Source organism: Dama dama, chromosome 31 (assembly GCF_033118175.1).
Source record: "Dama dama isolate Ldn47 chromosome 31, ASM3311817v1, whole genome shotgun sequence".
NCBI classification, from domain to species: Eukaryota; Metazoa; Chordata; class Mammalia; order Artiodactyla; family Cervidae; genus Dama; species Dama dama.
Genome location: NC_083711.1, coordinates 8,110,713 through 8,138,122, shown reverse-complemented (window position 1 = coordinate 8,138,122; position 27,410 = coordinate 8,110,713). Strand labels below are relative to the sequence as shown.

Here is a 27,410-nt window from a genome sequence, read left to right as displayed (position 1 = left end):
GATCTCTGGGTTCATCTCTGATGACCACACAAGGCAGTGTTTGAAGCGTTTCATTACTTCCCTCCCCCGTTTCTATGTGCTTAATCAACAAAGAGGTTGTTGAGTTGGATTCTGGATTTGGGAGTATTACCGGCAAAGATATTTCATCAGCTGTTACATGTCTTCAAAGCTGGTGGTTTGCCTCGGGTATGCGGTGTGCGACGCCCATCAGGAGGCAAGCCGGAAGGAAGGCAGATGGTCTTGGGGAGCCAGGAGTGCTGGTTGTGTTACAGGCGCAGCTGCTGAGCCTTTAGAGACCACCCTCCCGTGGAGTCAGTGGGAGGTTTCTTCTCCCTCTTGTTAACAGCCGAGAGGTCCGAGGTCTGGCCTGGCAGGGCCTTGAAATCATTTGACTTTACCTTGAAGTAAAGAGGTAAAAGCTTCACTTTCCACTGTGTCCGCGTCTAGCGAGAGGGAAAGGAAACTGCAAGCCCAGTCCTTGTGAGGCCAGTTGGGAAGGGACACTTTTCCTCTCTTTCCATCTGCCGGAACTTAGTAGCTCCAGCATCAGGGATCGCCAGGGAGGGTGGCAAATGTCCGCAGCTAGGTGACTGGATCCCGGGGCCGCACACCAGCCGGAGCCCTCCTGGCTCCGGGGAGAGGTCCGAGAGGCCCACAGTGGCGTCTCTGCCCATTGCATGTGGTGACGGTGGAGCTGCTTTGCCACGAAGAAGTTAGTTTCAGCACCATGATGGCCGGGAGAGTGATGTCACACAGATGGAGGGCACAATGGTCCCCGTCCAAGGTGCAGGGGGTGGCCCGGGCCCCTCCGTACCCTGGAGGACTTCCTAGATGGCACAGCCCTGCCTCTGCCCACGGACAGTGGCTCTGGGAAGGGAATCCATTCACTGCCCAGACACTTGGAGGCGATCGATCGAGGAACGGGCACCCGAGGTGGCTGTGTCCGGTTCAGCGCTCTTCCGAGGCCAGGAGGTGAGCGCCGGGAAGAGCTGGCCTGGCTTACACGATGAATCGAGAGTATCTAACGGACAAGGTATGAGGGGCCCAGACTGTCACCTGAGGCTGGTGTCACCTGTTGGCCCCAGTGCGGGGGCACCACGTGCCAGGACAAGCGGAAACAACAAAACAGGGGAGGTGGGGGCACCACGTGCCAGGGACAAGCAGGAACAGCAAAACAGGGGAGGCGGGGGTGGGGACCCTGGGCAAATCTCCATCTCTCCCCTCACTTGCAGAGTGAGGTCTGTCTCACTTGGACCACAAGGCTGTTAAGTTGCTCAGCCATGTTCAACTCTTGGCGATCTCCATGGACTGTAACCCACCAGGCTCCTGTCCGTGGGATTCTCCAGGCAAGAATACTGGAGTGGACTGCCATTTCCTTCTCCAGGGGATCTTCCTGACCCAGGACTCAAACTCACATCTCCTGCCTGGCAGGCAGATTCTTTCCTGTCTGAGCCACCTGAAGCGTAAATAAGATATAACATGAAGCAGTCTTGGAGACTGCAGAGCAGCCTTCAGTTCAGGGGAGTTAGATCAAAATTAAGGGCATTTCACTGGGGAGCTTTTCCTGGAGGACTGATCGAGTCAGTCACCCTAATGGTCCATTAGAAACCAGGATTTCTGAACAGGTCCTTGAAGATGGGATTCTAGATGGACTTGGTCAAGTGCCCACTTCCTGTCAGGTGCTGTGTGAAGCCAGTCAGTCAATCCCCGGGTAAGATGGCCCAGAGAAGTCAAGAAGCTGTCAGAGCAGTAACCCAACATCATTCACTGACATCTTCACATCCGGGAGACCCAGTACTGAGCTCGTCATAACCTCGCTTCACTCTTGGAGCAGCTACTCAGCAAGTGGACGTTACGGCCTCTTCCATGTACGGGGGTGGAAGCCGACCCTTGAAAGCAGAGGCTTCAGGGGTTCCAACAGCAGAGGCCTGCATGTGCACCCCCCAAAGGCTCCAAGATGCGTCCTTAACCCTCACACCTGCTGCTGCAGGGAGCAGCAGTCTAGTCCGGGGACGCACTGCGGGTGGCGTGTCATATCCCCTTATGGAACCTCCTGCTGAATGGTTCTGTAGGGTGCCTGCTACTCCTGGCAAGGTCACTTTCAGTCTGGGAGAGGGTTACTATCCAAGCGAAGAAACACGTTATTGTGGCCACAAGCCTTCTAGTGTTGTCAGGATGCCCTATAACCTGACGTGCAGTGGCTGAGTGTGCACCAGGTTCTCTTGAGACAGTGTCTGCTGGTGACTTCAGGGTGACTGTTCACTATCAGAGAAGCACGAAGGTTGCTTTGTGCTTGGCTCCCCAGCCTGGTTGGAAAGGCCTTAATGGGCAGAAGCAATCAGATGGTCAAGAATCCTCCTGCAACACCGGAGACCTGGGTTCAATCCCTGGGTGGGGAAGATCCCCTGGAGGAGGAAATGGCGACCCACTCTGGGATTCTTGCCTGGAGAACTGCATGGACAAAGGAGCCTGGCGGACTACAGTCCACGGGGTCACAAAGAGTCGGACATGACTGAGCGACACACACACCAACAGGCAGAAGCTCAACCAAAGAATGGTGCGTTCTAACTACGAGTGTACCTCTCACCAGAACTGGCGCTCCCAAGAGGGGAAAACTCCTGCCTCTATCCTGAGCTGGCCTTCCCAGCCAGCCTTGGTTCAGAGGACCCTCCAGGGGCTGTGGCGCCTGGCGAGCTGAGACCTGCCGCTGCTGGACCTCTGCCCCAGTGAGAGCAGTCACCGCTTTTAAATAGATTCTCTTGATTTCAGAAGAGCGATGTTTTTGGCCAGAATCTCTCTGGAAGCTTTTATAGACATCACTACCTCTAAACTTAGAATTACACGGAAAGTGGACAGCAGGACGGATCACTTTCGGCTCAAGTCAGAATGCACAGGCTGGACACACGGACCTGTCAGAATACTCGGGTGAGCACAAACCGGCTCTGTGTGGAGGGCGCTAGACAGCCGGGAACGTGGCTGACACAGGGCCTTGGGGGCACGGCCGAGGGGGTCGGCCCACGTGCTGCAGAGGCTGCGAGAAGCGTGAAGCAGCAGAGCAGGAGCCGTGGCCGGCGTGTGACCAGCGTGGGCTGAGGCCACTTCCAGCTCTGACTCGAGATGAAGCCAACAGCTGAAAAACTCAAGAGATGATGACCTTAACTTCACCTGCAGGCTCAGCCCCTGCCAAGGCTCTGGACTCAAGAGACAAAGGAATGAGGTAAGATACGTGAAGTACTTAACAGTGCCTGCTATGAAGGCCACTTTTTTCCTAAGGGATATATAAGCTTCCAATTTCTAAGAATAATCGACAAAAACTACATTTCAGAGGTCATTTTAACCTTTAAGGGGATCCTGAGACAAAGATATAAAAAATAAGGCTCCCTGTATTTCCACTTTAAAAGACAGTAAACAGTATATCCTGCTCAGGAAGCATTTTATTGTTGCTCCAAGTTTAAGAACTCTCACTTAGAAAATCAACACTTTTACAGAATCTCCCGCATTGCTCTGCTCAGCTTCTGAATCTTTGTTTTTGCAGACATATCAACGTATTTCTCTCCAATACGGACAATCATTCCACCCATGATTGACGGATCAATCTAGGAAAGAAAATAGGTTGGAAATGTGAAAATACTCTGACATTTCATTAATGAAAAAGCAAGATAAAAAAAAGTGCTCTGAAAAGTCTATGTGCTATGGAATTGTAACATGTAATAATTACATCTGGAAAAAGAAGTCAAATTGTGAATGGACTCAGTAATCATCTATGTTGAAAATAAACAAAAAGGTTCTACTATAGGCAAAGTTTTACATAATCAGATCTCACTTTCCACTTTCTATAGCCATTTTAAGTGCCAAACAACTTGAGGAAATGTACTGTAGACAATTAAAAACCTACCTTAACTTCCAATTTCAAAACCTGGCCTTTACTTAGGAAGCTCTTCAGGACTGTCTTCAATTCAGTAAGAGTGGCTTCATCTAAAGGCTAAAAAGGGACAAAACATCCTTAAATTCAGATAAAGTAAAACAAAAGTTACTACAGTAGGAGGAGAGAAAAATCTCCCTCTGGGAACATTTCACCGAGACAGGCCGTGTGAACTCCTGTGTTCAGATATCTGGGACCCATTCTGGACTCGCACCCCAAGAGTCACCCATCAATGCTGGTCGCAGGGCCTGCGAAGGCCTGCCTCACAAGAGCACCATCGGTTATGCTCTTTTGGAGAGTCAGAATCTCTTAAGCACTAGAAACACTCATCTAGGTAAGGTCAGGTGCTGCATACCCCAAGTAGCTCAACCATGCTCGGTAGATAACTAAGCCCCACAGACTGTTCTCCTACAATGAACTACAGTGCAAACAGAATACAATGGAAATAAATGTATTCCACTGTACATTGGACAACAATGAAAATAACTCCAGGGAGGCAGTGCCACGTAAGGAACATGGACTACTGGGAGACAGGACTGTGGTTCAAATTCCAGCTCCACCTCCTGCGACCTCCAGCAAGCAACTTACTTTCCCTGGGCTTCGGTTTCCTCATTAGTAAAATGAGGGTAACAACACTTCTGCTTCACGCAGACCTTTGATATTAAGTAAAATAATTATAAAGTGTCCAGCATATTGTGTTTCAATAAATGGTGACTATTATTATACTCTACTTCAGCAAGTCCATAAGACCAATAGGGCCCATTCGCCTTATACTCTCTGCTTCATCACCACAAAAGATAAACAGGTTACATTTCAGTAAACTACTTAGCATGATGTTTAAAAAATAATTCAAACCTGTACTGGACTATAAACCAGTACTTCCTGACACATTTTAACCCAACCTACAGTCTTTACGAATAACCGCTGATGAGGGAAGCACCAGGGAGACATCTGCTGGGCCCTGCAAAGCAGAGATTCACAGAAGTGAAGTGAACTTGCTCAGTTGTGTCCGACTCTTCGCGACCCCAGGGACTGTAGCCTACCAGGCTCCTCCGTCCACGGGATTTTCCAGGCAAGAGTACTGGGGTGAGGTGCCATGTTCACAGAAGCTGGTATAAATGAAGAGACCTCCCAACTGACAAGTCAGTTCAGTTCAGTTGCTCAGTTGTGTCCGACGCTTTGCGACCCCATGGACTGCAGCATGCCAGGCTCCCCCCGATTTCTTGATTTTAGCTTTTTTCTTTTTGTTTTACAAAATGGACAGTCAAGACAAATGCAGTGGCAACAACTCATTACTTACAGATGCAGTGGTAACTGTGCATGGTACTTCTCCACGGTGGACACTCATCATGGTAGAAAATGCGGAAATTACTGCAGGGGTATTATTCAAACGACCATTTTCAGCAAGCAAATCTGGGAAAGTGAACATTTTTCACTTAAATCATATTCATGAAGCAGTATATTCACCTCAAACGCAAACTGATGTGGCCTTAAAATACTATATTCAATGTCGCTTAAGAATGTGGATGGAGAAGCTGCAACCTGTTATCTAAAAAGAATGTTCAGTTTTTTAAAAAAAGACGGCATCAACAAGGACTTAAATTTGTAAAGGTGTGTGTGTGCTAAACGAATCTGCAATAGATTTATCACAGCTTGAAATCTGATTTTCAGGTTTATGCCACCACAAATCCCCAAATTAACACACTATCTTATATTCACTACACATTTTCTTTGGATTCTGAGTGATCAAGGGATTTGAAAAAGAATTCAAATGTACAAAAGCATGCAAATATCTTTAAGGACAAATACACAGCCACTGGCTATAAACCACTTTCTTGGTAGGAATCCCACTGGCCTCCTCCAAGGGATGAAACTATGCATTGAGACATTCCTGAATCTTAATATCCTTCAGACAGTGCTCCTCAAACTGTATGTGCAAGTAACTCACTTGGGGAGCGAGTGAAGATGCAGATTCTAATTTAGCAGGTTGGGGTAAGGCTGAGATTCTACACTGCCAAAGGCTGGTGTTCCTGGTCTAGGGATCAGTTTCAAGAGCAGAATTTTCAGAGACTTCAATAAAAGAGCTAATACTTACTGATCAGGTTGGATGTGAGAGGAGAGAACTTCTCTTTTGCCGTCATGTCATTTAGGCTTTTCACTTTAACAGAACGCTTTATATAGGGATTCATAAGAGAAGCAGCCATTTTGGGTTCCTTCAAAATTTGCTAAAAGGACCAAAAAGATAATTTCTTAGATTCTTTAGAACATAAATGATCCCAGCTGCTGTACACACACTTTCTGATGAATCATGTATTTCACGAATAAAATTAGAAATGTTATGTCAAATAAATTTTTGCCTTTAAGAATGCACCACACACAGATGATTTTACACAGGATACAGTATTTTGTGAAAATATTTAAGACCATTCTAATGAAGTTTATTTTTGCTTTTCAGGAGAGATTATTTTTAAAAAACTAAGCAGCCATGAGACTCAATCTGTGGCATATTGTGATGTATCTACTATGGGTATTACTCTGGTTTTTCCCCTGCTAAGAGGATGCCAGTGATGCTCACACACAACGCAGACCTAACTAGGTGCACTGAGCGCGGGTCTCGGCCGTTCCCTCGGAGGGGCCTCTCCCTCTAAGGCTGATCCAGCCGTTCAGAGCTCGGGAAAACCAACCCAGTGCTGGGTGGGAACTCTGGTGCTTCCAAGGGCAGTTGGGCCTGGGAGGAAAAATGGCCAAAAAAATCAGAGTGCCACGACCACAAGAGAGATGACTCTGTCTCCACAACCACAAGAGAGACAACTCTGTCTCCGTCACGTTACATCACAAACGTCAGGTCGGTGACAACGGGCTGCTTCTAGCACTCTGTTCCCCTCAGCGTCAGGCCAGAGCTCCAGCAAACCAACTGCGGTTTCCATGTGGGCATCTCTTGGTCACACACCTCCACTAACCTTTCCATCAACCCCTCTCCCGGGCTCCTGGACAATCTCTGCCTCTGATCCTAGCTACGTGCCTATATTGCTGTCTAATGTTAAAACTTCAACTCGAGTGACCCCCCCAAAACCAAGGTTTTCCCATACAAACTGCTGGCTTATACAAACGACAAGCATTCTGGAGTTGGAGCTACCCCGGTTTCACGTCTCTAACTGCTTCTGCTGCATCATCCACGACTGTCAGCGACACTGCGGCAGCATCACGTTTTCCTCTTGGTGCCGAAAAATGGCTGATTTTGTTTCATAAAGAGTCTTAAGGTTGCCTCCTTTGTATGTCTCCACAGCATAACAGACTTCAGTTTTAATTAAACCCCATTCTAAGGCCCACAGGCCAGGCACTGTCTCGCCTGTGAACACGGGTTTACGACGGCTGTGTGCAACAGGAGAGGGCGGGAACCATCGCCCCCCAAAGCCTGCGCGACCCTGACGGCTCCAGCCACACCAGCCCACAAGTGTCTCCCAGTCAGGCTGCTGGGTCTGTGAGGATCCTAACAGCTGATGCTGCCAACGAAGATCAAGCACACTGCATAACTGGACAGAGCGGGGGATACAGAGCTAGAGTTATTGTCCATTAGGACGAAAGCTCCCACAAAAGCTCAAAATGAAAAAATCCACAAAACGCTTAAGTATGGTTCTATACAGCTAGTCCGTGAAGGTTTTCCTCCTTCTAAGATTAAAAACGCACAAACAAACAAAACAAACTTGACGTGGTGACTAGAAAGTAAAAGAAGAAGGGGAAGCAACAAAGCCTGGAGCAACTGGTTAATGATAGACGACGTGGAAAGTGCAGTGGCGATTCTCCTGTTTATGCCACACTGCAGGCTTGTTAATTCAGTTCACGTACTTTTCATGTTTAAATTAAAAAAAAAATCATAAATCCATGGCTGATTCATGTCAATGTATGACAAAACCCACTACAATATTGTAAAGTAATTAGCCTCCAACTAATAAAAATAAATGAAAAAAAAAAAAGAAAAAAAAAAAAAATCCACTTCCCCTGCAGTCTCCCGGTCGTCCTTCTCACTCTCCACTATCGTCCTGCAGCTCAGGCACCTTCACTAATGTGCTATCCAGTGGGTTCTGCTCACTCTCCCTCACACCTTGGGAATAAAATAACAACTGACACTGAGGAAAAGACTTCAAAGGGAAAATAAATTCCCAGTAAAACAAGATCATAATATATCCTGAAGCCTATTTTGGAAATACTGAGAAATACAAGAATAAATTCTCAAGGTAATTTTTAATCCTCCCTTGAAATGGCAGCTGTTTCTTAAATTTAGATTTTCTATTTCTTCTCTTGAGCCCCAAATCTCAGTTCCTAACATTAATATTCTTACATGTACCTATTATAAATAGGTTGAGAACAATTTTACCCAGTACTATCACTATCAACATGATTATAGGAAATATGTTTTCTTCTTTTCCTTTTTTTGCAATTCTTTTTCTCTTAGGATATACCTCATTAAGGATGCACAGTCAAAGATCTGAGGAAAAAATACACAATGAGAACTTAACAAGTAATGAACAGGAAAGCTACTTACTCCTACTCTCAACAATTCCTTTTCTACTTGCTCCAGTTTATTCTGTTTAGATGCAGCAGAATAAAGAGCTGTGGCATAGCGACCTTCGATGCCATATATCTGAACAGGCGGCTTTAAGAAAAAAATGGTGGAGTAGGGGAAGAGAAAAGGAAAATCAGTTAAGACAATATCATGGTATCAAGAGCAGAAATATTTATAATTTTAAAATTATTATAAAATGCTACCCTGAATGACAATTCTCAAACAAATAAGGGATGTTTCCTTGGCCATGTCACTCCATCTATGAACTTTCCATTCCTCTTCTTAAAATGAGGGGCTTAGAAAACACGGTGTCTAAAGTCCCTTTCCATTCTACAGATAATTCAACTGTGCTAACTTTGAGATAAACTTACGATTTCTTTGAATTCAGTAACTCCTTAGTTCCAAGTTTAGGAGGTGTTAAACACTGATAGAAGGCAGTTTTGAATATGTTAAAGCCAGAAAAACAGATGTTTATGAAACATATACAAGCATAATTTTATATATTTCATAGCAATACTGCAAATTTACAGTAGATACTTATAGATATCTACTCACAGTAGATACAGCATCTTACAGCAGATACTTACAGAGTATCTCCATAAATGTTCAGTTTAATGGAGCCCTTTAGCAAGTTACTAAGCGCCTGATGCTTGAATTATTTTTTACAGTGAACCACAGCCTTTTTAAACCACATTATCGTCAATGTATGACTACATATGCTTAGTGGTACTGTGTGATTGTACTGGAAAAGCTTAGGTTTTTAATGAGCAAGATTTAGTTTCTGTCCAATTCAAAGACTTAAGCTGAATAAGCCCTCCTCTTTTGTAAAATGGGAAGGCCGGCTACCGCCCATCACTGTTACGGTGTTTTAAGAAATTCTCCCAACTTAAAGGCTTTTTCGTGGGCCTGTTCCATGGCAGGCATTCAACACTATTCTGTTCCCTAGCCCCCAACTCCCCAGCATATTCAACTGTGCTAAACTTGGGCTTGCCTGGTTGGTTCTGGGGAACCACAAATCATGCAGAAAGATTTAAGTGTTAACTGTACAAAATCCATGCCTAAGTGTATTGTTGTCTGAAACCACATACATTTATTTGCTTTACAATTACAGAAAAATAAGCTGACATACCCTCACAAGCTTGGCAAACGGCCTGACCACAGATGTACTGAAGCATCGCACCTTTAACACAAAATGAGAAAGACTGAATGAGATTACTGATAGCAAAAAATAGTAAATGATTCACTTCTTATGTTTCCTTATATCATCACATAGATTATATGAGGCTGAGCTGCTCTTCATCACCTAGGAGTAAATTTCCCCACTGAAGAGTCATTCCAGGCTGCGTGGGAAAACTGCCTTCCCACTATGAGGCGAGCACACGAGCATGGGAGAGGAAACACTAAATTTGAGAAAATGTTCAGTTGCTCAGTTGTGTGTGACTCTTCTGCGACCCCATGGACTGTAGCCCACTAGATTGCTCTGTCCCTGGGATACCCCCCTGCCTTCGAGAATACTGGTAGCCATTCCCTTTTCCAGGGGATCTTCCCCACCCAGGGATGGAACCCATGTCTCCTGCATTGGCAGGTGGGTTCTTTACCACTGAGCAACCAGGCAAGCCCAAGTTTCAGGAAGCAAGTCTTAAAAAAAATTGACATCATTTTCAGCATTTATGTTACCACCGTGGAGCATGATTCCAATAAGTGGGATGATTCCAGGCATTATCTGCGAGAGAGGTACCTTAAGATTCCAAAAGCTATCTGAAGATAAAGATGAATTCTCTGGCTACCCCAGCAGTCATATGTGAGAACAGGCCCCAGTATCTTGCCTACCAAGATACTAACCTTGATATTGTTGAAATGGTGTCTAGTCTATCAAGGGTTGGAATCCAGAGTTTAAAAAGTACCCGCAAGGGTATAGGTCACCTTCAAATAATTCCAGAGTGTATTATATGGCTGAGAGGATTAAAAGACTTTATATAACACTTACGGAAAACTTTACGGAAGCTGCAAGGTATTATGATACATATAAAGCATCGTATAACATAAAGAGCACAAGTTTTCCTGTGACTCTGTGGGTTCGAATCTCACTTCTACCCCTTGCTCAGTCAAAAACGACTCATTTAAACTTTCCAGTCTCATTTTCTTAATAAAAATGTGAAACATGTTCTGCAAACATTCTTTAGTATTACAGTTGACCCAGAAATACTAGTAGTAGCTTAATCACAAAGCAAAGATAGACCCCCCCCCTTCTCCAGGGTCTCTCAACCAGCTGCTTCCGGGGGCTGTGCTGGGAGGACGCCAAGGTCAGAAACGAGCGCCCAGCGTCCACTGTGTCCCGCGCGCATCCCAGGGAAAGGGGGATGGGGGGAAAACAGGGCCGCCCCGCGTCGCCCCCTCTCCCGGCCGCACGACCTTGAACGGCCGCTACGCTCCCCAGGTGTGGCCTGGAACTGTGGGACTTGGGGGTCCGGTGCTGGTCACTTCAGGAGGGCTCTTCCCGCTGGCTTTCAGGACCTCCGTCCTCTCACCTGTTGGGACAGCCCGGACACTGCTGGCGCAGCCATCTTCTCCTGGCGACTGTAGGTCAAACCCAAGTCGGCGAGAGAGACCGAGAGCGCAGGCGTGCGTCAGCGTAGCCGCTCGGCCTGCTGGGAAATGTAGGCGTACGTCGTCAGGCCGCACGCGCGTGTTCCCTCAGGCTGGGAGTTGTAGTCCTCAGAAGCGAGTGGGCCTCAGAGCTGGTGGGGGTGGGGGCTAGAGGGCTCAGATAGCACCTGGAAATTAGATTGTAGAGTTACTTAGTGGCCCTTAGTGTAGAATAGAGTTATTGCACCTAGTTTTAAGTTTCCATTTAGATAAGTGGGGTGGCATTTGTTCTATTTCACATTCATCACTAGCGTATTTACTCTTTCTTCCTAACACGCCAAAGTGTGTATCAAGCGCAGGTCCTTGCACTCTTTGGGCACATGCTGTATATGCAGCTTTGCAGCTCCAGCGGCGGACCCCTACACGCCTAGTACTTGGACCGTGACTGCTCCTGCAGACCGCGATCCCCCGTCCACCCCATCTTTTCTGAGTACAACATCGACTCCCTTGGTTTGTGCGGACGCGTGAGGTTCTGGTCATTAAATACTTCCTTCTGGGTAGGGCAGAATAATTAGCTGAGAAGCAGACCTAAAAATAGAACTGGTGTTTGAGTAAAGTGTGACATTGAAACTGAGAACCCAACACTAGCTTTAGCTAGTTTCTCTGCATTCATAAAAATAACCTATTTTCAATCCATTTTCCCCATAAATAGAACACTAATTTTTAAAATTTATTTTTAAAATTAATTAATTTATTTTATTTGAAGGCTAATTACAATACTGTGGTGGTTTTGCCCTACATTGACATGAATCAGTCATAGGTGTATGTATGTCCCCCATCCCGAGCCCCCCCACCATCTCCCTCCCCATCCCATCCCTCTGGATTGTCCCAGTGCACTGGCTTTGAGTGCCCTGTTTCATGCATCAATCTTGGACTGATCATTTTTCTCTTCTGTTAGGAGGAGAGTTTGCAGTCGGAGCATGATTGGAGTTTCCGGGTTGCAGTAATGGGGCCCTATGGTCAATTAAGGTGTTTTTCTGCTCAGTTCTATTATAATTATTATATCTATTATAAATATATTATATACAACATAATATATTATATATATATTATATTATATAATTATTAAGTCATAATTTACATTAAAAGTCATTAATTTTAATGATGAGTGCAGTTTTCTCATCATTACAAAAAACTTGTTAAAATGCAGAAAAGTGGAAGGAATGTAATTGCCCCCTTTTGGACCACCTGAGGGCAGCCATTGTCAATATTTTAGTTTGTTGTCTCCCATTATTTTTTCAGAGAGTGGCCTGAACTGCCCAGGCTTGAATCCCAGTCCTTTCATTGACCTTGGCCCAATTATATAATTTCTCTGTGTTTCAGTGTTGTTATCTCTGAGTATTACAATAACACCTATCTTATAGGCTGTTAGGAAAAATGAACAAGATATAGAACAATTTTCTGACCGACTAGCACTCAAAAATGCTCTTTATTTTGCTTTTGTTCTTATCGCATATATGGACTCACAATCTGTATAATTTAGTATCTTGCCTTTTTCCTTAATACAAGAAAAAAGTGTACTAAATTATATATAATTCATAAATACATGCTTCCAGCATGATATAATTGTATTTCTTAGTTATAAGATTTTCATAAACATAATTTCAATGTGCAGAGTCACCCATCAAGTGGATATTCTGTGATGTAATCATTCAATAACTTTTGAACATAATTCAGATGGTTGCCTTTTCTCCCCCCTTTTTAAACAGTACTTCATCTCCTGAGCATCTTTAGACACAAATTTTTTTTTTTCTTCATACTTAGGATAACTTCCAAGTAGATTTCCAGAGATGGTACAACTTGGTGAGAGGGTATGAACACTTTAAAAGTCTTTGATGAGGGAATTTCCTGGTGGCCCAATGGCTAGGACTCTGCACTCTTGATGCAAAGGTCCTGGATTTGATCAAGGTACTAGATCCCATGTGTAGCAGCTAAGATTTTGGATGCCTCAACTAGTCCTCCAGGCCAAAGATCCTGCATGCTGCAACTAAGACCTGATGCATCCAAATAAGTAAGTAAATAATTTAAAAAGTCTTTGATGAATGAGGGCATGCTCTTTTCCAAAACTTTTACCCACTTTACACTTTCACTGCTGCTGCTAAGTCACTTCAGTCATGTCTGACTCTGTGCAACCCCGTAGACGGCAGCCCACCAGGCTCGCCCGTCCCTGGGATTCTCCAGGCAAGAATACTGGAGTGGGTTGCCATTTCCTCCTCCAATGCACTTTCACTAGCAGTGCATAAAAACCCTTGTTTTACTTCCCTCTTCGAATTCTTCTGGGAGGCTGTTTTCAAATAAGTCTAAGGCAAGGTGTATTCATTATGCAGAATGTTTTATTGAGCACCTATGACTCAGTGGTAAAGAATCTGCCTGCCCATGCAGGAGACACGAGTTTGATTCCCAAGTCAGGAAAATCCCCTGCAGAAGGAAATGGCAATCCACTCCAGTATTCTATCTGAAGAATCCCATGGACAGAGGAGCCCATTGGGCTACAGTCCATGCGGTCACAAAGAGTCAGATATGACTGAGAGAGTCAACAACAGTAGCTACATTAAGTTCAGGCAGCTCTTCTATGCCTGGAGGAACAGCAGGGTGAAGGACCAAGTGTTTGCCTTCGCAGGTCTTATGTTCGACCTGGAACCAAACCCCAAGCCCATGTTTTCTAATGTGTGGGTCTTACTAGATGTACTTCAAGTCAAAAGTTCTGGGGCTAACTATATTTGGAAAACTCTAAATTATGGCATTGGTAATTAATTATAAGTAAGCTATAAGGTTGCATAGCAACAGGGAGATTCCCTCTGTCTCCTTTGCATTTATCCCCATCTCACTTCAGCCCTTTGCATGTTGCTAAAATAGTAGTTTGTGGTCGTTTGAATTTAAGGGTTTATCAAGTGGCTGCACGTGTATGGTTTCATTTTTATTTTGAGATTCAGGATAACTCTAAGATAAAGGGAGTCTGGTACCCCTCCCCTACTTTATATGTGCTGAAACTTTCTGGATCCTGTTTAGGCAGCTCGTCTAGGAAATGGCAGCTCTGGCTCTCAGGATGTACTTCTCGGCATCAGAATTTTTTTTTTTTTTTTTTTTTTTGGCCATGTGAAGCATGTGGGATCTTAGTTCCCCAACCAGGGATCGAACCCATGCCCCCAGCATTGGAAGCTCAGAGTCCCAACCACTGGACCTCCAGGGAAGTCCCAGTCTCAGCATGGGATTTTGATGCCAGTGTTTGCTGCTTCCATCTTGGTGATGTGGACAAGTGGAGAAACACAGAAAGAACTCTGAACCTGATGCCTTTGCAGTCAAACCGCCCCACGCTGCTCTTAGATTCCTCGGCATCTGCTGAATACTCACAGCAGGCAAAACCCAGCAAAGCCCACGGCCTAGAAGCAAATTCCATGCCTGCTAAATCGCTTCAGTCGTGTCCGATGCTTAGTGACCCTATGGACTGTAGCCCACCAGGCTCCTCTGTCCATGGAATTCTCCAGGCAAGAATACTGGAGGGGGTTGCCATGCCCTCCTCCACGGGATCCTCCCTACCCAGAGATCAAACTCTCTGACATCTCCTGCATTGGCAGGCAGGTTCTTTACAACTAGCACCACCTGGGAGACCCCCACAAGGTACCACCTGACAGCAATTTCCCAACTGTGGCACTGTCAGACCTTCTTCTAGGCAAGAGGAGAGAATCTGAAAGAAGAAAAGAATTTTGTCCTGTAGAAGAAGGGAAACAACTTAGCACTTTACTTTTCGGCTGCTTTCCTCCTGTACAAACTTAAATTTAAGATAATTATTTTAACAACTAAGGCTGATGGAGTTAAAGGGACTCAAGGTCACAGTCCAGGACTCTAGCGGTAGTGAAACCCAGACATCAAATCTCAGCTTTTTTGTTTCATGCTGACTTTCAATTCAAAACAAATATTTCTCACCATTTTATTTTCTCTGCGAAGGCACTATATGCTGGCATGAAAGACAGCAGCATGGTGTCACGAGACCCTCAATTGCACATGTGTAAAAAAAATGAAGGGATTTTTTTCCCCCTTGACCCAAGAAAGAACCTTCTAAAACTCAGAAATCTGGGTGAAGGTTAATGGGCAACACGTTCTCTGTGCTCAGTTTAAAATGACAAAAAATTGGAAACAAATGTCTGAGCATAAGAGAATGGTTTTTAAAATGGAACACTGTACAGCCATTACCATGAGATTTTCAAAAAGTATTTAGTGGCATAGAAACATATTTAATGACACCGAGGGAAAAATTCCAAACTACGTTCTCTGTTTTTTCTATAATGAACATGTGTTGCTATCATAATCAGAATGAAAAAAGAGGGGGGAATGCCACGATCCTATCCTTTAACGATTTGCCCCATGAAGGAGAGACCCATCCACTCTAGTTTCTGACAACGCTCAGCTTCTGACCTGTAGGGTGACATTCAAGTTGATGAGTTCCACAAAGGACCAGGCTCCAAAGTTAGACCAAAGGATTTCTAAGTTTTCATCCCCAGGTGAACTTCAACTAGACTCCCCCAGCCCAGGGAACATGTTCTTCAGCTTTGCACAATGTATCTAAGGATGGTATCTCAGAGCAAAGTGTGTTAAGATTGTCCCCATGCATTTTGTTACACTGAAAGAACCTAGGAAATGTTTGCATTGTTCGGATGTTTATCTTGGACTGAACTTCGCATCAGTTCTCTCTCTCTTTTAGTTCTTTTCCCGTCAGAGTTTATTTTGAGAACTGTACATGGATCCTTTACAGCAGACCAGAGCCACTTGCTGTCTTGGGGACCCAGGTTGGCAGCCCTGATTTAGAACTCCATATGTAGCTTGTTTTTCCACTTAAACCTTGAGAATGGGAACGTGCCTCTGGCAGCTCTCTACGCATGTCTGTGGCATTAAAGGGGGTCTGAGAGGAGTCCTGCCAATTCGCAGAGGCCCCTGGGCTAGAATTGACTTGGCTTTGGGCAAGAAAAAGTGTTGCAGAAAATGGACAATGGGACCCCAGGTGCTGCGACCATATGATTTTAAACTTTTTATCCTAGGGACCTGATGCATCTACTACAGAAGAAATGAGGTGGGAGGGAGGCTTAGGATGGGGAACACATGTACACCCATGGCTGACTCATGTGGATGTATGGCAAAAACCATAAAAACAAACAAACATAAATATGGCTTGGTGGTATTTTCGAGTCTTTGGAGAAGGTTGCTTTGGGTGGGTCTGCAGCACACGACAGGGGTCCAAATGGTGACTGAGGGAGAACCAGGTACTGCCAGAAGCAGTCCCCCTCCCGGGCCACAGGCATCTTCCCCTGGGCCTCTCCGGCCCCGCGGTTGGTTGCATCTATCTTGAAGCATCGCCTACTCGGCGCTCAAGGTCACGGGTGATGCTTGGCCTGATCTAGGTTTCCGAGGCATCATCTTGACACTGGGAGGCGCCATCTCCTCATGTTGTCAATTCTGCCTCTGGCTTTGGCATTGCTTTCTTTCTAGAGCTTTCGCCATTCAAACCTCCGTGTCGCTGCTCACACAAGCAAGCATGAATCAGAGTATTATGAGATTGACTCACGAACTGACTTCTGAGAGATGCTCTAATCTGGGCTCCTTGTGTTTCGGGGCTTAGACAGGTACAGTTTCTTGTTCTTGTCACAGAACCTGGGGCGGGAGCCAGTCTCAGGATCCCCCAGGGACCCCCCCACCCACCAAAGCTCTTTGCAGCTGGCCCTGGTTCCTCCTCAGCCCCAGTGCTTCCCCAGGCAGGTTTGGCATTTGCCACCACAGATCCAGGAGAACTTCACCTCTGGGCTAGAGCGGATCTTTGTCTTTTTTTTTTTTTTTAAATAAATAAATAGATTATTTATTTATTTAGTATTTTAGGCCGTGCTGGGTGGCATGTGAGATCTTAGTTCCCTGACCAGTGCTCAAACTCATTTCCCCTGCGCTGGGAAGTGTGGAGTGCTAACCATGGGACCACCAAGGGCAGTCCCACCTAAGTCTTTCTGATCAAAGTCCCTTTTTCTTCCTGGGTCTGGGTCGGTTCAGAGACAGGTTATACCATACAATGGGTGCCCTGTTCTGGGAGATGGTAATGATGGCAGGAATGAGCAAATGATCAATGCAAAGCATTCTGTTTGTTGATTAGATTAAAATGCCGCCTGTAAATTGAGGAGAGCAGTGGCCACAGTAAACAATGTATGTTTGGGGGCCTTTCGGATGTAAGGAAGCGATCTGCAGCTCTCTGCTTGCTTCTGTTTGGGGAACCTGCGGGGGGCCTTTGGGGACTAGGGTGGTGGTGGGCAAGGATGGGGCCTGGGGGTGGGGTAGAGGGGAGGGGGGAGGGGTCCCCTGGGTCTCCGTGGTTTGGTCGTTATCTGCTGGGGCTGCGATGGTAGTGTCGTGCTCTGCGGCCCCACTGCCTGGGGCTGGCGTCCCAGCCCTGCCACTCACCAGCTCTGCGCCTCAGTTTCCTCACCTGGAGAATGGGGCAGGAACCATACAGGTCATGGGACTGAATGCCTGGGGAGGGTTTGACCAAGTGCTGGCATGCAGGCAGTGTGCCATGAACTGAGCGGTTCCTCTTTCTCAAGATCGTTTCTGTAAATACAGTCTTTCTACAGAGGCAGGAGGAGCACAAACCCGTCATTCTTTGTTGTTTGTTTTTTGGCTGTACTGAGTCTTCTCTGTGGCTTCTCCAGTGTGGGATTCAGGCTTGGCTGTCCCCGAAGGATGTGGAATCTTAGTTCCCTGACTAGGAATTGAACCTGTGGCCCCTGCGTTGGAAGGCAGATTCTCAACCACTGGACCTCCAGGAAGTCCCAAGCCAGGTCATTCTTCATTATGGAATTTTAACTCTTATTTTCATCTCCTTCTTGAGTGGTGGCCCAGAAGAGTGGAGCAGAGCTTCATCATGGCTTCTGAAAGCTGGGAAGTGGTTCTTGTCAAAACCAGGCCCTTTTCAAAGGAGCTGGCCTGCAGAGGGAGGGGCCACAGCTGGTGTGTCTCAACCTGTCTCCTCATCTGGGAGGTCACAGAGAAGCCAGATTTGTGGTTTCAGAACAGTCAACTCTCAGGATACACTGGTAAACAAGAAAGCACTGAACACTGCTTCCTTTTAGAAAAAAGGAGTATGTATATTTGGTATGAGTAAAAATGTGAGAACAGTGAAGGCTTTGTAGGAGTTCAGTGTGAGAAAGAAATTATATGGTAAAGAAAAAGATTATATATATATACATATTTTTTTCCCCACAATTACTTGTAGCTCAGATGGTAAAGAATCTGCCTGCAATGCAGGAGACCCAGGTTCGATTCCTGGGTCAGGAAGATCCCCTAGAGAAGGAAATGACAACCCACTCCAATATTCTTGCCTACAGAATTCCATGGACAGAGGTTCCTGGCGAGCTACAGTCCATGGGTTCGCAAAGAGTCAGACATGACTGAGCGATTAACACAGTGATCATAAAAGGAAAAATAAACATAGTAAAAGGAAAAATAAAATCAAGGAATGAAATGTATACAGACAGGAGGAGAAGCCCTCCCAGAACATGGGTCCGTGTGTGATGTAGTCAGATTTCAGGATGCCCAGTAGAGAGATGGGGTTATCCTGGATCCCACAGTGGGATGCACCGCCCAAGAAAGTGGTGATGAGCCCTGGTGGCAAACCAACCACTCTGTTGTTTTTATCAATAAAGAAGCACACAGGGAGGAATGCTTGCCTTGAGGTTCCTGGTAAGTCGGGCTGGAGCTCTGTTTGGGGCGATGCACTTTTGTGAAGGAAGATGGAGAACAGTGTTCAGCCCAGTGGTTGCAGGTAATCTTGTGGAGCTGAGCGCCTGGGAACGGCATGGATGACGTGACTTGAGAATAAAGGAGGCTTTTTCCCCACCTGCCACTGTCTCTGTAGCAAATGAATTAGTGTGACCTTGCAGATGGCCCTTGTGCCCCGAAAGTGATAAGGAATACCGAGACTTTTCATTTGGCTAATTGAGTACTGGGAAAGGAAGATCAAAATGGAGTTGGTATTGCTAAGAGAGCTCTTTGAAATGGAATGGGAGGCTACCGCAGAGGGTGACCTATGGACATCTCATCCTGGATGCAATCTGACCTTTGTCTTAAGCAGGTCATCAGGAACATCTGCCCGAAGCTCACGGCAGCCTGTCAACTTATCAGACCCCTATGCTGTGCATAGTCGCTCAGTCGTGTCCGACTGTCTGCGACCCTGTGGACTGTAGCCCGCCAGGCTCCTCTGCCCATGGGGATTCTCCAGGCAAGAGCTAGAGTGGGTTTCCATGCCCTCCTCCAGCGGATCTTCCCCACCCAGGGATCGAACCCAGGTCTCCTGCATCGCAGGCAGATTCTTTACCATCCGAGCCACCAAGGGAGCCCTATCAGACCCCTACCGTAAAACAGACTGTGATTCCTTAAGGACAGATGTTTTCTGATTTGCATCAGAATCGATCATAATTCTCTCCAGGCAACTTTTTTCTATTCCCCAGAACACTTTCTTAGTAACCTGAAGCCATGACTCCTGAATTGCAGCTATTTTTTTAAAGAAAAGTATTTATTTCTTTGTTTTTGGCTGTCCTAGGTCCTCCCTGTTGCTGCATGGGCTTTCTCTAGTTGCAGAGGGTGGGGGCCAGTCTCTAGTTGTGGTGCATGGGCTTCTTATTGCAGTGGTTTCTCTCATTGGGCAACACAGGCTCTAGGGCAAGCAGGCTTTAGTGATTGTAGCGCGTGGGCTCAGTAGTTGTGGCTCCCGGGCCCTAGAGCACAGGCTCTAGCAGTTATGGTACATGGGGTTAGTTGCTCTGAGGCACGTGGGATCTTCCTGGACCAGGGATCGAACCCATGTCTCCTGTATTGGCAGGTAGATTCTTTCCTACTAAGCTGCTGGGGTAACCCCCTGAATTGCAATTCATAAGGCTGAAAATAAACTCTTATTTGCATCATCTTGCATTATTATTATATCAATTGACAGTACCTCCTGGGGGGAGACTGGTTACATATTTGTGTGGGTTTTTGATTCTGTCCTTTGAATTGTGAGGCAAATAAAAACACTGCATTTTTTGAGTTTTCAGCCATGGGGGAGTTATTGCTGGGTGGTCTTTGAAGATTAAGGCCAATCTTCGGGAACACTGAATAGTTCTGATCATTTATATTGTATGGCTTGAAGAAGACCATGCCCTCATTCATTCTTTTGGGCATTAACTCATTTAACAGACATTAGCCGCATATTAGAGATCAAGATATGAATAGATGCTGTAGGGAATGAAGCAACCAAGACAGACTGTGCCTTCAAGGAGCTTGCCAGTTCCCTTCGAATCAGTTTTTCACTTTTTGTTTTTATTTCTAAAAAGAGTTTTGGCCATGTTGTGCGGCTTGCTGGATCTCAGTTTCCCAACCAGGAACTGAACCCTGCCCACAGCAATGAAAGCGCTGAATCCTAACCACTAGACCACCCAGGAACTCCCAGGTTTTAACTTTTTAAAAATGACCTTCCCTTTGTTATACATGGGGCTTCCCTGGTGGCTCAGAAGACAAAGCATCTATCTGCCTGCAATGAGGGAGACCGGGGTTTGATCCCTGGGTCAGGAAGATCCCCCAGAGAAGGAAATGGCAACCCACTCCAGTACTCTTGCCTGGAAAAATCTCATGGACGGAGGAGCCTGGTAGGCTCCATGGGGTCGCAAAGAGTTGGACACGACTGAGCGACTTCACTTTCACTTTTGTTATACATATTGGAGAAGACATTGGTATGGGTATTGGGCTAACAATCAAATTAACTAAATTGCAACATGATTTTTATAAACTCTGGGCTTTCTTTAATCTTTAGATCTTTACATCTGTAGGAATCCCTTCTATATCTGAGCTCCTCTTAGGAACCTCTTAGGCAGTAAGCTCCTCCTATCATATCTTGGCAACTAATCGAAGCAACGAAAGGGAAAGAAATGATAAAAATAAATCATTCCAGTTGGCAGAGCATCTCTGTATAGTTCTCAAAGTGGTTGTTTACCAGAAATAAATCTGATACCCTCTTGGTGGCACTGGGTCAAACTGGTCCACTTTTGATGATGACAAGAAGACAAAGGTTCTTTCTTCTTGTGATCTGTGACAGAGCTATGCCTCCTGGAATTAACAGAGTTCTTGTAATCCAGGTTTGCTGACATTCTTGAGGCATGGAAATTTTCCTTATTTGTATTCCAACTCCAGAGGTTTCCTCAGAGAACATCCTAGAAATAGCCTTTCATGGCGGTAGCCATCAGTCCTGGCTGCTGATTGAAATCAGTTGTGGAATTTAGAAAAGTACAGATGTCTACTGAAGATGTGAATTAGAATATTCATGTACATTTTATTTTACATTAATTATTGAGCTGGAATGTTCAATGACTACATAGGGATTACATAAACTGTAGTATGTCTAGATAGAATACCTTGCTGCCATTTAAAATTATTTTATTGTTCAGTCGCTAAATCGTGTCCAACTCTTTGCAATCCCATGGACTGCAGCACGCAAGGTTTCCCTGTCCTTCACTATCTCCTGGAGTTTGCGCAAACTCAAGTCCACTGAGTCAATGATGCCATCAAACCGTCTCATCCTCTGCCGTCCCTTTCTCTTGCTGCCTTCAATCTTTCCCAGCATCAGGGTCTTTTCCAGTGAGTCACTCTTCACATCAGGTGGCCAAAGTACTGGAGCTTCAGCTTCAGCATCAGTCCTTCCAATGAATATTCAGGGTTGACTTCCTTTAGTACTGACTGGTATGATTCCCTTGCAGTTCAAAGGACTCTCAATCATCTTCTCTAACACCACAGTTTGAAAGAATACCTTGCTGCCATTTAAAATTACGGTGGGGAAGAATCCCTGAGCTAAGAACATATTCATAATGCATTGCTAAGTTAAAAAAAGCAGGCTGAAAAGAGTATTCAGTGTACAACATGGTGATATTTTTGGTAAACACACGCTTATATGCATCATACAAAAAGCCAGAAAGGGACTTCCCTGGTGGTCCAGCGGTTAAGAGTCTGCCTTGCAATGCAAGGGACACCAGTGTGATCCATGGTCCAGGAAGACCCCACATGCGGTGGGGCAACTATGCTCATGCCACAGCTCCCTAGAGCCTATGGTCTCCAAGGTGAGAAGCCACCATAATGAGAAGCCTGAGCATCGCAACTAGAGAAAGCCTGCACATGGCAATGAAGACCCAGTATAGCCAAAAATAACTAACTAAATAAAATTATTTTTAAAAAGCCAGAACGCCTCACACAAATACACCCAAGGTGGTCATCAATGTTTGTCTTTTCTTTGGTGTTTTTCTTATTTTCTAAGTTTTAAGCATCAATCATATATTGCTTTTGTATTGGGGGAAAATTCCTTCAATAAATGTTGGTGGTTTCCCCATTAGGGACAATGTAGTGAGAAGAAGTGAAGAAACTAGATACACATGACTGTCTCATTTATTCACTCATTCATGATTTCTACTTAGCCTTTAACTTTTTTCTGTTAATATTATTTAATGTTATTGCTTCCCTGATAGCTCAGATGGTAAAGAATCTACCTGGAGTGCTGGAGACCTGGGTCTGATCCCTGGGTCGGGAAGATCCCCTGGAGAAGGAAATGGCAACCCACTCCGATATTCTTGCCTGGAGAATCCCATGGACAGAGGAGCCTGGGGGCTATAGGCTATGGGGGTCACAAAGAGTCGGACACAACTGAGCAACTAACACTTTCACTTCCTATTTATTAAGAAAGAATGTCTTAAGCACTTGCTGTGTGGTAAACATTGATGGTTGTAGGCACTTGGAGGACAGAAGCTCAGCATTCTCAAATCCAGCATGCAGAAGAGGCTGCAAGAGCTTGTTGTCAGGCTGGTTCCCTCCCCGGAGGCACGGTTGAAGGGAGAGCCTGGGAACGGCCTTTGTTAAACAAACACTCTGTGTGGTTCTGACAGACTCTCTGGTACCACCCTTTGAGAACCTGGGAGGAGTGGGCCCTTGAGCTTAAATAGCTTCAAGTCTAAGTGAAGTGAGGGAAAGTTGCTCAGTCGTGTCCGACTCTTTGCGACCCCATGGACTATATAGTTCCATGGAATTCTCCAGGCCAGGATACTGGAGTGGGTAGCCTTTCCCTTCTTCAGGGGATCTTCCCAACCCAGGAATCCAACCCAGGTCTTCCGGGTGGATTCTTTACCTGCTGAGCCACAAAGGAAGCCCAAGAATATCGGAGTGGGTAGCCTATCTCTTCTCCAGGGGATCTTCCTGACCCAGGAATCAAACTGGGGTCTCCTGCATTGCAGGCGGGTTCTTTACTGACTGAGCTATCAGGGAAGCCCAGATGGTGAATGTGGAAACCTGGTGTGTTGGTTCTATCACGGAATGTCGACCGAGTTCCCCAGGGTATCTATGGACCCATGCTCCTTAGCTGCCTTGTTTTAGAATGTGACATGTTTAGGAGGGAAGACAGTCAGAATATACCCAGCCAGGTTGCCAGCCTCCTTGAGGGTCCTCAGACGAGGTGAACATCTGCCTTCCTGAAGGACAGTCGCTCTGATAGCAGTCACCGCTTCGTCAGTGAGTGCCCACCAGGCACTTGTCTAAGCATTTTATTGTGTGTGTGTGTGTGTGTGTGTGTGTGTCTGAGATGTCACTTCAGTTGTGTCCAACTGTTTCTGACCAGGCTCCTACGTCCGTGGGATTCTCCAGGCAAGAATACTGGAGTGGGTTGCCATTCCCTCCTCCAGAGGATCTTCCCAACTCAGGGATTGAACCAGTGTCTTTTCTGTCTCCTGCATTGGCAAGCGAGTTCTTTACCACTAGGCCTCCTGGGAAGCCCAGGCATTTTATTGAGTCTTCTCAGAAACCTATAGGTTATCTACCCCCTTTTACAGATGAGGAAACTGAGGTTTTAGAGAGCTTAATTAACATCCCTGTGATTACGTGGCCAGTCAGTTGGCTTGTCTCCAAGAAACCCTGGGCTCAACTACTATATCATCCAGCCTCAAAGTCGACCAGTGGCCACTGTGTAACCTCTAGAGGCGAGGCTGCCTCCAGGGCTCAGGAATATCGCGACTCAGGCAGCCTGCTGCTCCGAGGTCCCGGTTGATCACTTTCTGGTGTGAAATTATTAACTTCAACCTTTGAAAGCTGTGCCCTTCATGCTCCCAGCCAGTACAAAGTTAGAAACACTTGATACAGGGGGTAAAACACAGCCAGCAGCATGTTTCCAAATCACTTTGTAAGTCAGGCAGCGTTCTCTCGAGACATTCTCGGGGGCAATGCAGTTAAGAGAACTTCCACCAAAGTCTGTGGACAGGGGGTGTCCACTGAACCAGGGAAAGCTGGGGATTGGGGAAGGTCAGCCCCCTGGAGTGGGAACAGCTAGGGGAGGGCTTGGGGAAATTTGGGCAGTTGACAAGGATGCAGGGAAATTTGCTAGTTTTTGCTCCGAAGCAAAACCCACATTTAGAAGAAAACCTATGTTCTATTCTACCCCTAGGCATGGTTTTTTCAGTCTTGTTTGTAACACAATGGTGGACCATTATTATTATCTCAGTTTTAAATTTTATTGAGATGTAGTTTAAATACCATAAAATTCATGTACCCTTTTAAAATGTACACCCGAGTGGTTTTTAGTATACTCATGGATCAGACGCGTTCTCAGTTGTGTCCGACTCTTTGCGACCCTGTGGACTGTAGCCCACCAGGCTCCTCTGTCCATGGGATTTTCTAGGCAAGAATACTGGAGTGGGTTTCTATTTCCTTCTCCAGGGGATCTTTCAGACCCAGGGATCGAATCTGCGTCTCCTGAGTCTCTTGCATTGCAGGCGGATGCTTTACTTCTGTGCGTCTATCACTACTATCTGATCTAGGAACATTTTCCTAGCCAGAAAAGAAACTCCATTCCCATTAGCAATACCTCCCCATTCTCTGTCCCCAATCAGCCTCTGACAAATTATGGTGATTTTTTAATGGCTTTCTCTTTTCAACTGGATTACAAGAGACTGTGGAACTTACCACTCTTCCTGGCACAAAGTAGGTGCTCAGTAAATGTTTTTTTTCCTTGAGGATAAAGCTGTCAACCTTAAGACTATCCATTCTTTTTTTTGGGAGGGGGGGATCCATGTGATAATTTAAAAACTATATTAAATGACCAGAGGAAGAAAACATGCAGCTACCCGCCCCCCCGCCAACCTCTCCATCCCATTTATGAAGGCCTGAACTCAGAGGTCTCATGCCAACCTGATAAATGTTTTGTTGGACTTTTAAAATTTCAATTTGATCTAGGAGAAGACAAAGATATCTTGGGTCTTATAATGTGACATGAACATTGACGGTTCAGTGACAGTTCATGTTTTTCCAGCTCTTAAAGATACAGTGAGGAAACTTGGACTCTGGGAAAGGAAAAGTTATGTTGAAACTCGGATAGGCAAGGGTCTGGATTGGCTGTTTACAGAGCAAAGGGCAGGTCACACCTAGGCTGGTACTCGGCTTCCGTCATGCCTGGGGAGGTCCAAACTCAATGGCTTCTCATTGGCAGAGCATGAAAGCTAAAGATTATCCCCTAATCCTGTGGTATTTTTAAATCCATGGAATGGGCTTTGCTGCTGAAAAATTTTCACTTGAAGTCACACCCTCTTTGGAGATACAAATATGTTGTTTACCCCTGCAGTATCTATGGAAAGGCTTGTCAGAGTGGTGTCTGCAGTGGTTACCGCAGATGAAGTGGGTTTTGTCTCCATCCAGAATTGACTGTGCTCCCTCCACTCAAAATTTCCACTTCTTTTAAAATTCAAATAGTGGAAGCTTATGTGACAACTTTACCTCTGATAAACAAGGGTACATATGATTCAGTGCACTGCTGAAAAGTGGAAACAGCCCAGATGTCCGCTGGTGGATGAACAGATAAATGAAGTGTAGCCTCTCCCGACAACAAAATAGTATTCAGCCTTAAAAAGGGAAGGAAGTACTGACACGTGCGACCACATGGGCAGGCCTTGAGAGCAGCATGCTGAGTGAAAGAAGCCAGACACGAAAGGCCACAGATGGTATGATTCCATTTATGTGAAATGTCCACAAAGAGACAGAAGGCAGGTTGGTGGTTGCTAGGGTCTGGGGTAGAGGAAATGGGGAGTGACTGCTGATGAATATGGGATTTCTTTCTTTCCTTTTAGGCATGCTGTGCAGATCTGAGTTCCCCGACCAGGGATCGAACCCATCCCCCCAGCAATGGCAGCGCAGAGTCTTAACCACTGGACCTCCAGGGAAGTCCTTCTTTCTTTCTTTCTTTCTTTGGCTATGTTGGGTCTCAGTTGCTGCACTTAGAGTCTTGCTGTTGTGAAATGTGAAACCCAAATGACACTGTGTCATGGGGATCTTTCATCGCAGCACACAACTGGCTTTCCAGTTGTGACTCTCAGGCTCCAGAGCGTGCTGGTTCAGTAGTTGTGGGGCACATGGGCTTAGCTGCCCTGACGCCTGTGGGCTGTTAGTTCCCTGGTCAGGGAGCGAACCCACTTCTCCTGCATGGCAAGGCAGATTCTTAACCACTAGACCTCCAGGGAAGTCTCTGGATATCTTCTTCGCAGGTGATGAAAATGTTCTGGAAACTAGATAGTGGTGCTAGTTGCACACAACTTTGTGAATATACTAAAGCCCACTAAATTGTATCCTTTAAAATAAATGGTGAATTTCATGCTATATAAATTACATCTCAGTTTTTTTTTTAAAAAAAAAGAAGAAAGAGAAGATTTGTTGCCAAACATCCCAAGGGGTTAAAAACAAGGGTAAGGGGGAAAAACCCAATCTGGCTTTTTTCCTGGTGTCTGTGCTGAAGATGAACTAGCCACTCCCTTTGCGAGGCATTTGCTGGAGTAAAACTGTTCATGCCCTCACCACGGAAACACCCTCATCCGGGCCTTTATCATTCTTGTCTGGATGGTGGAACTAAAGAATGTTGACAGCTGCAAAGGACCTTGGAGAGTTTAGTCCTGCTGTGTTGCTTGGCAGGTGAGGAAGCTAGTAAAGTGACACGTTCAAGGTTGCCTTGTTAGAGGCTAAAACCCCAAACCCGGCCTGCTTTTCACTTGACCGCTTTTGCTTTTGTTTTCTTCCCTCTCCTCAGTCTCCCTGTTCAAAAATGGTTGTGCCTTGCACAGACCTTAGTATTCCCGAAACACAAATCTTTTGCCACCTCCCTGCTAAAAATCCACCACGGCTTCCCACTGTCCTTCATCTCCCCTCTGCCCCTTGGCTTCTGAAAGAAACTGCCCTCCTGGTTCAACACACAGTGTAGGGCTTCCC

At 45.7% G+C, this 27,410-nt stretch overlaps 1 protein-coding gene across 1 annotated transcript; it reads right to left on the bottom strand.

The window, feature by feature from the left end:
• Window positions 1-3,416: 3,416 nt before the first annotated feature.
• Window positions 3,417-11,132, bottom strand: ATP5PO (ATP synthase peripheral stalk subunit OSCP). Its single transcript, XM_061134025.1, has 7 exons — window positions 11,015-11,132; window positions 9,616-9,666; window positions 8,466-8,576; window positions 6,018-6,147; window positions 5,223-5,335; window positions 3,896-3,982; window positions 3,417-3,596 (listed from the first exon to the last, which is right to left on the bottom strand). The coding sequence occupies exons 1-7, from the start codon at window positions 11,048-11,050 to the stop codon at window positions 3,483-3,485; spliced, it is 642 nt and encodes a 213-aa protein (XP_060990008.1). The 5' UTR covers window positions 11,051-11,132; the 3' UTR covers window positions 3,417-3,482.
• Between the last annotated feature and the right edge of the window lie 16,278 nt (window positions 11,133-27,410).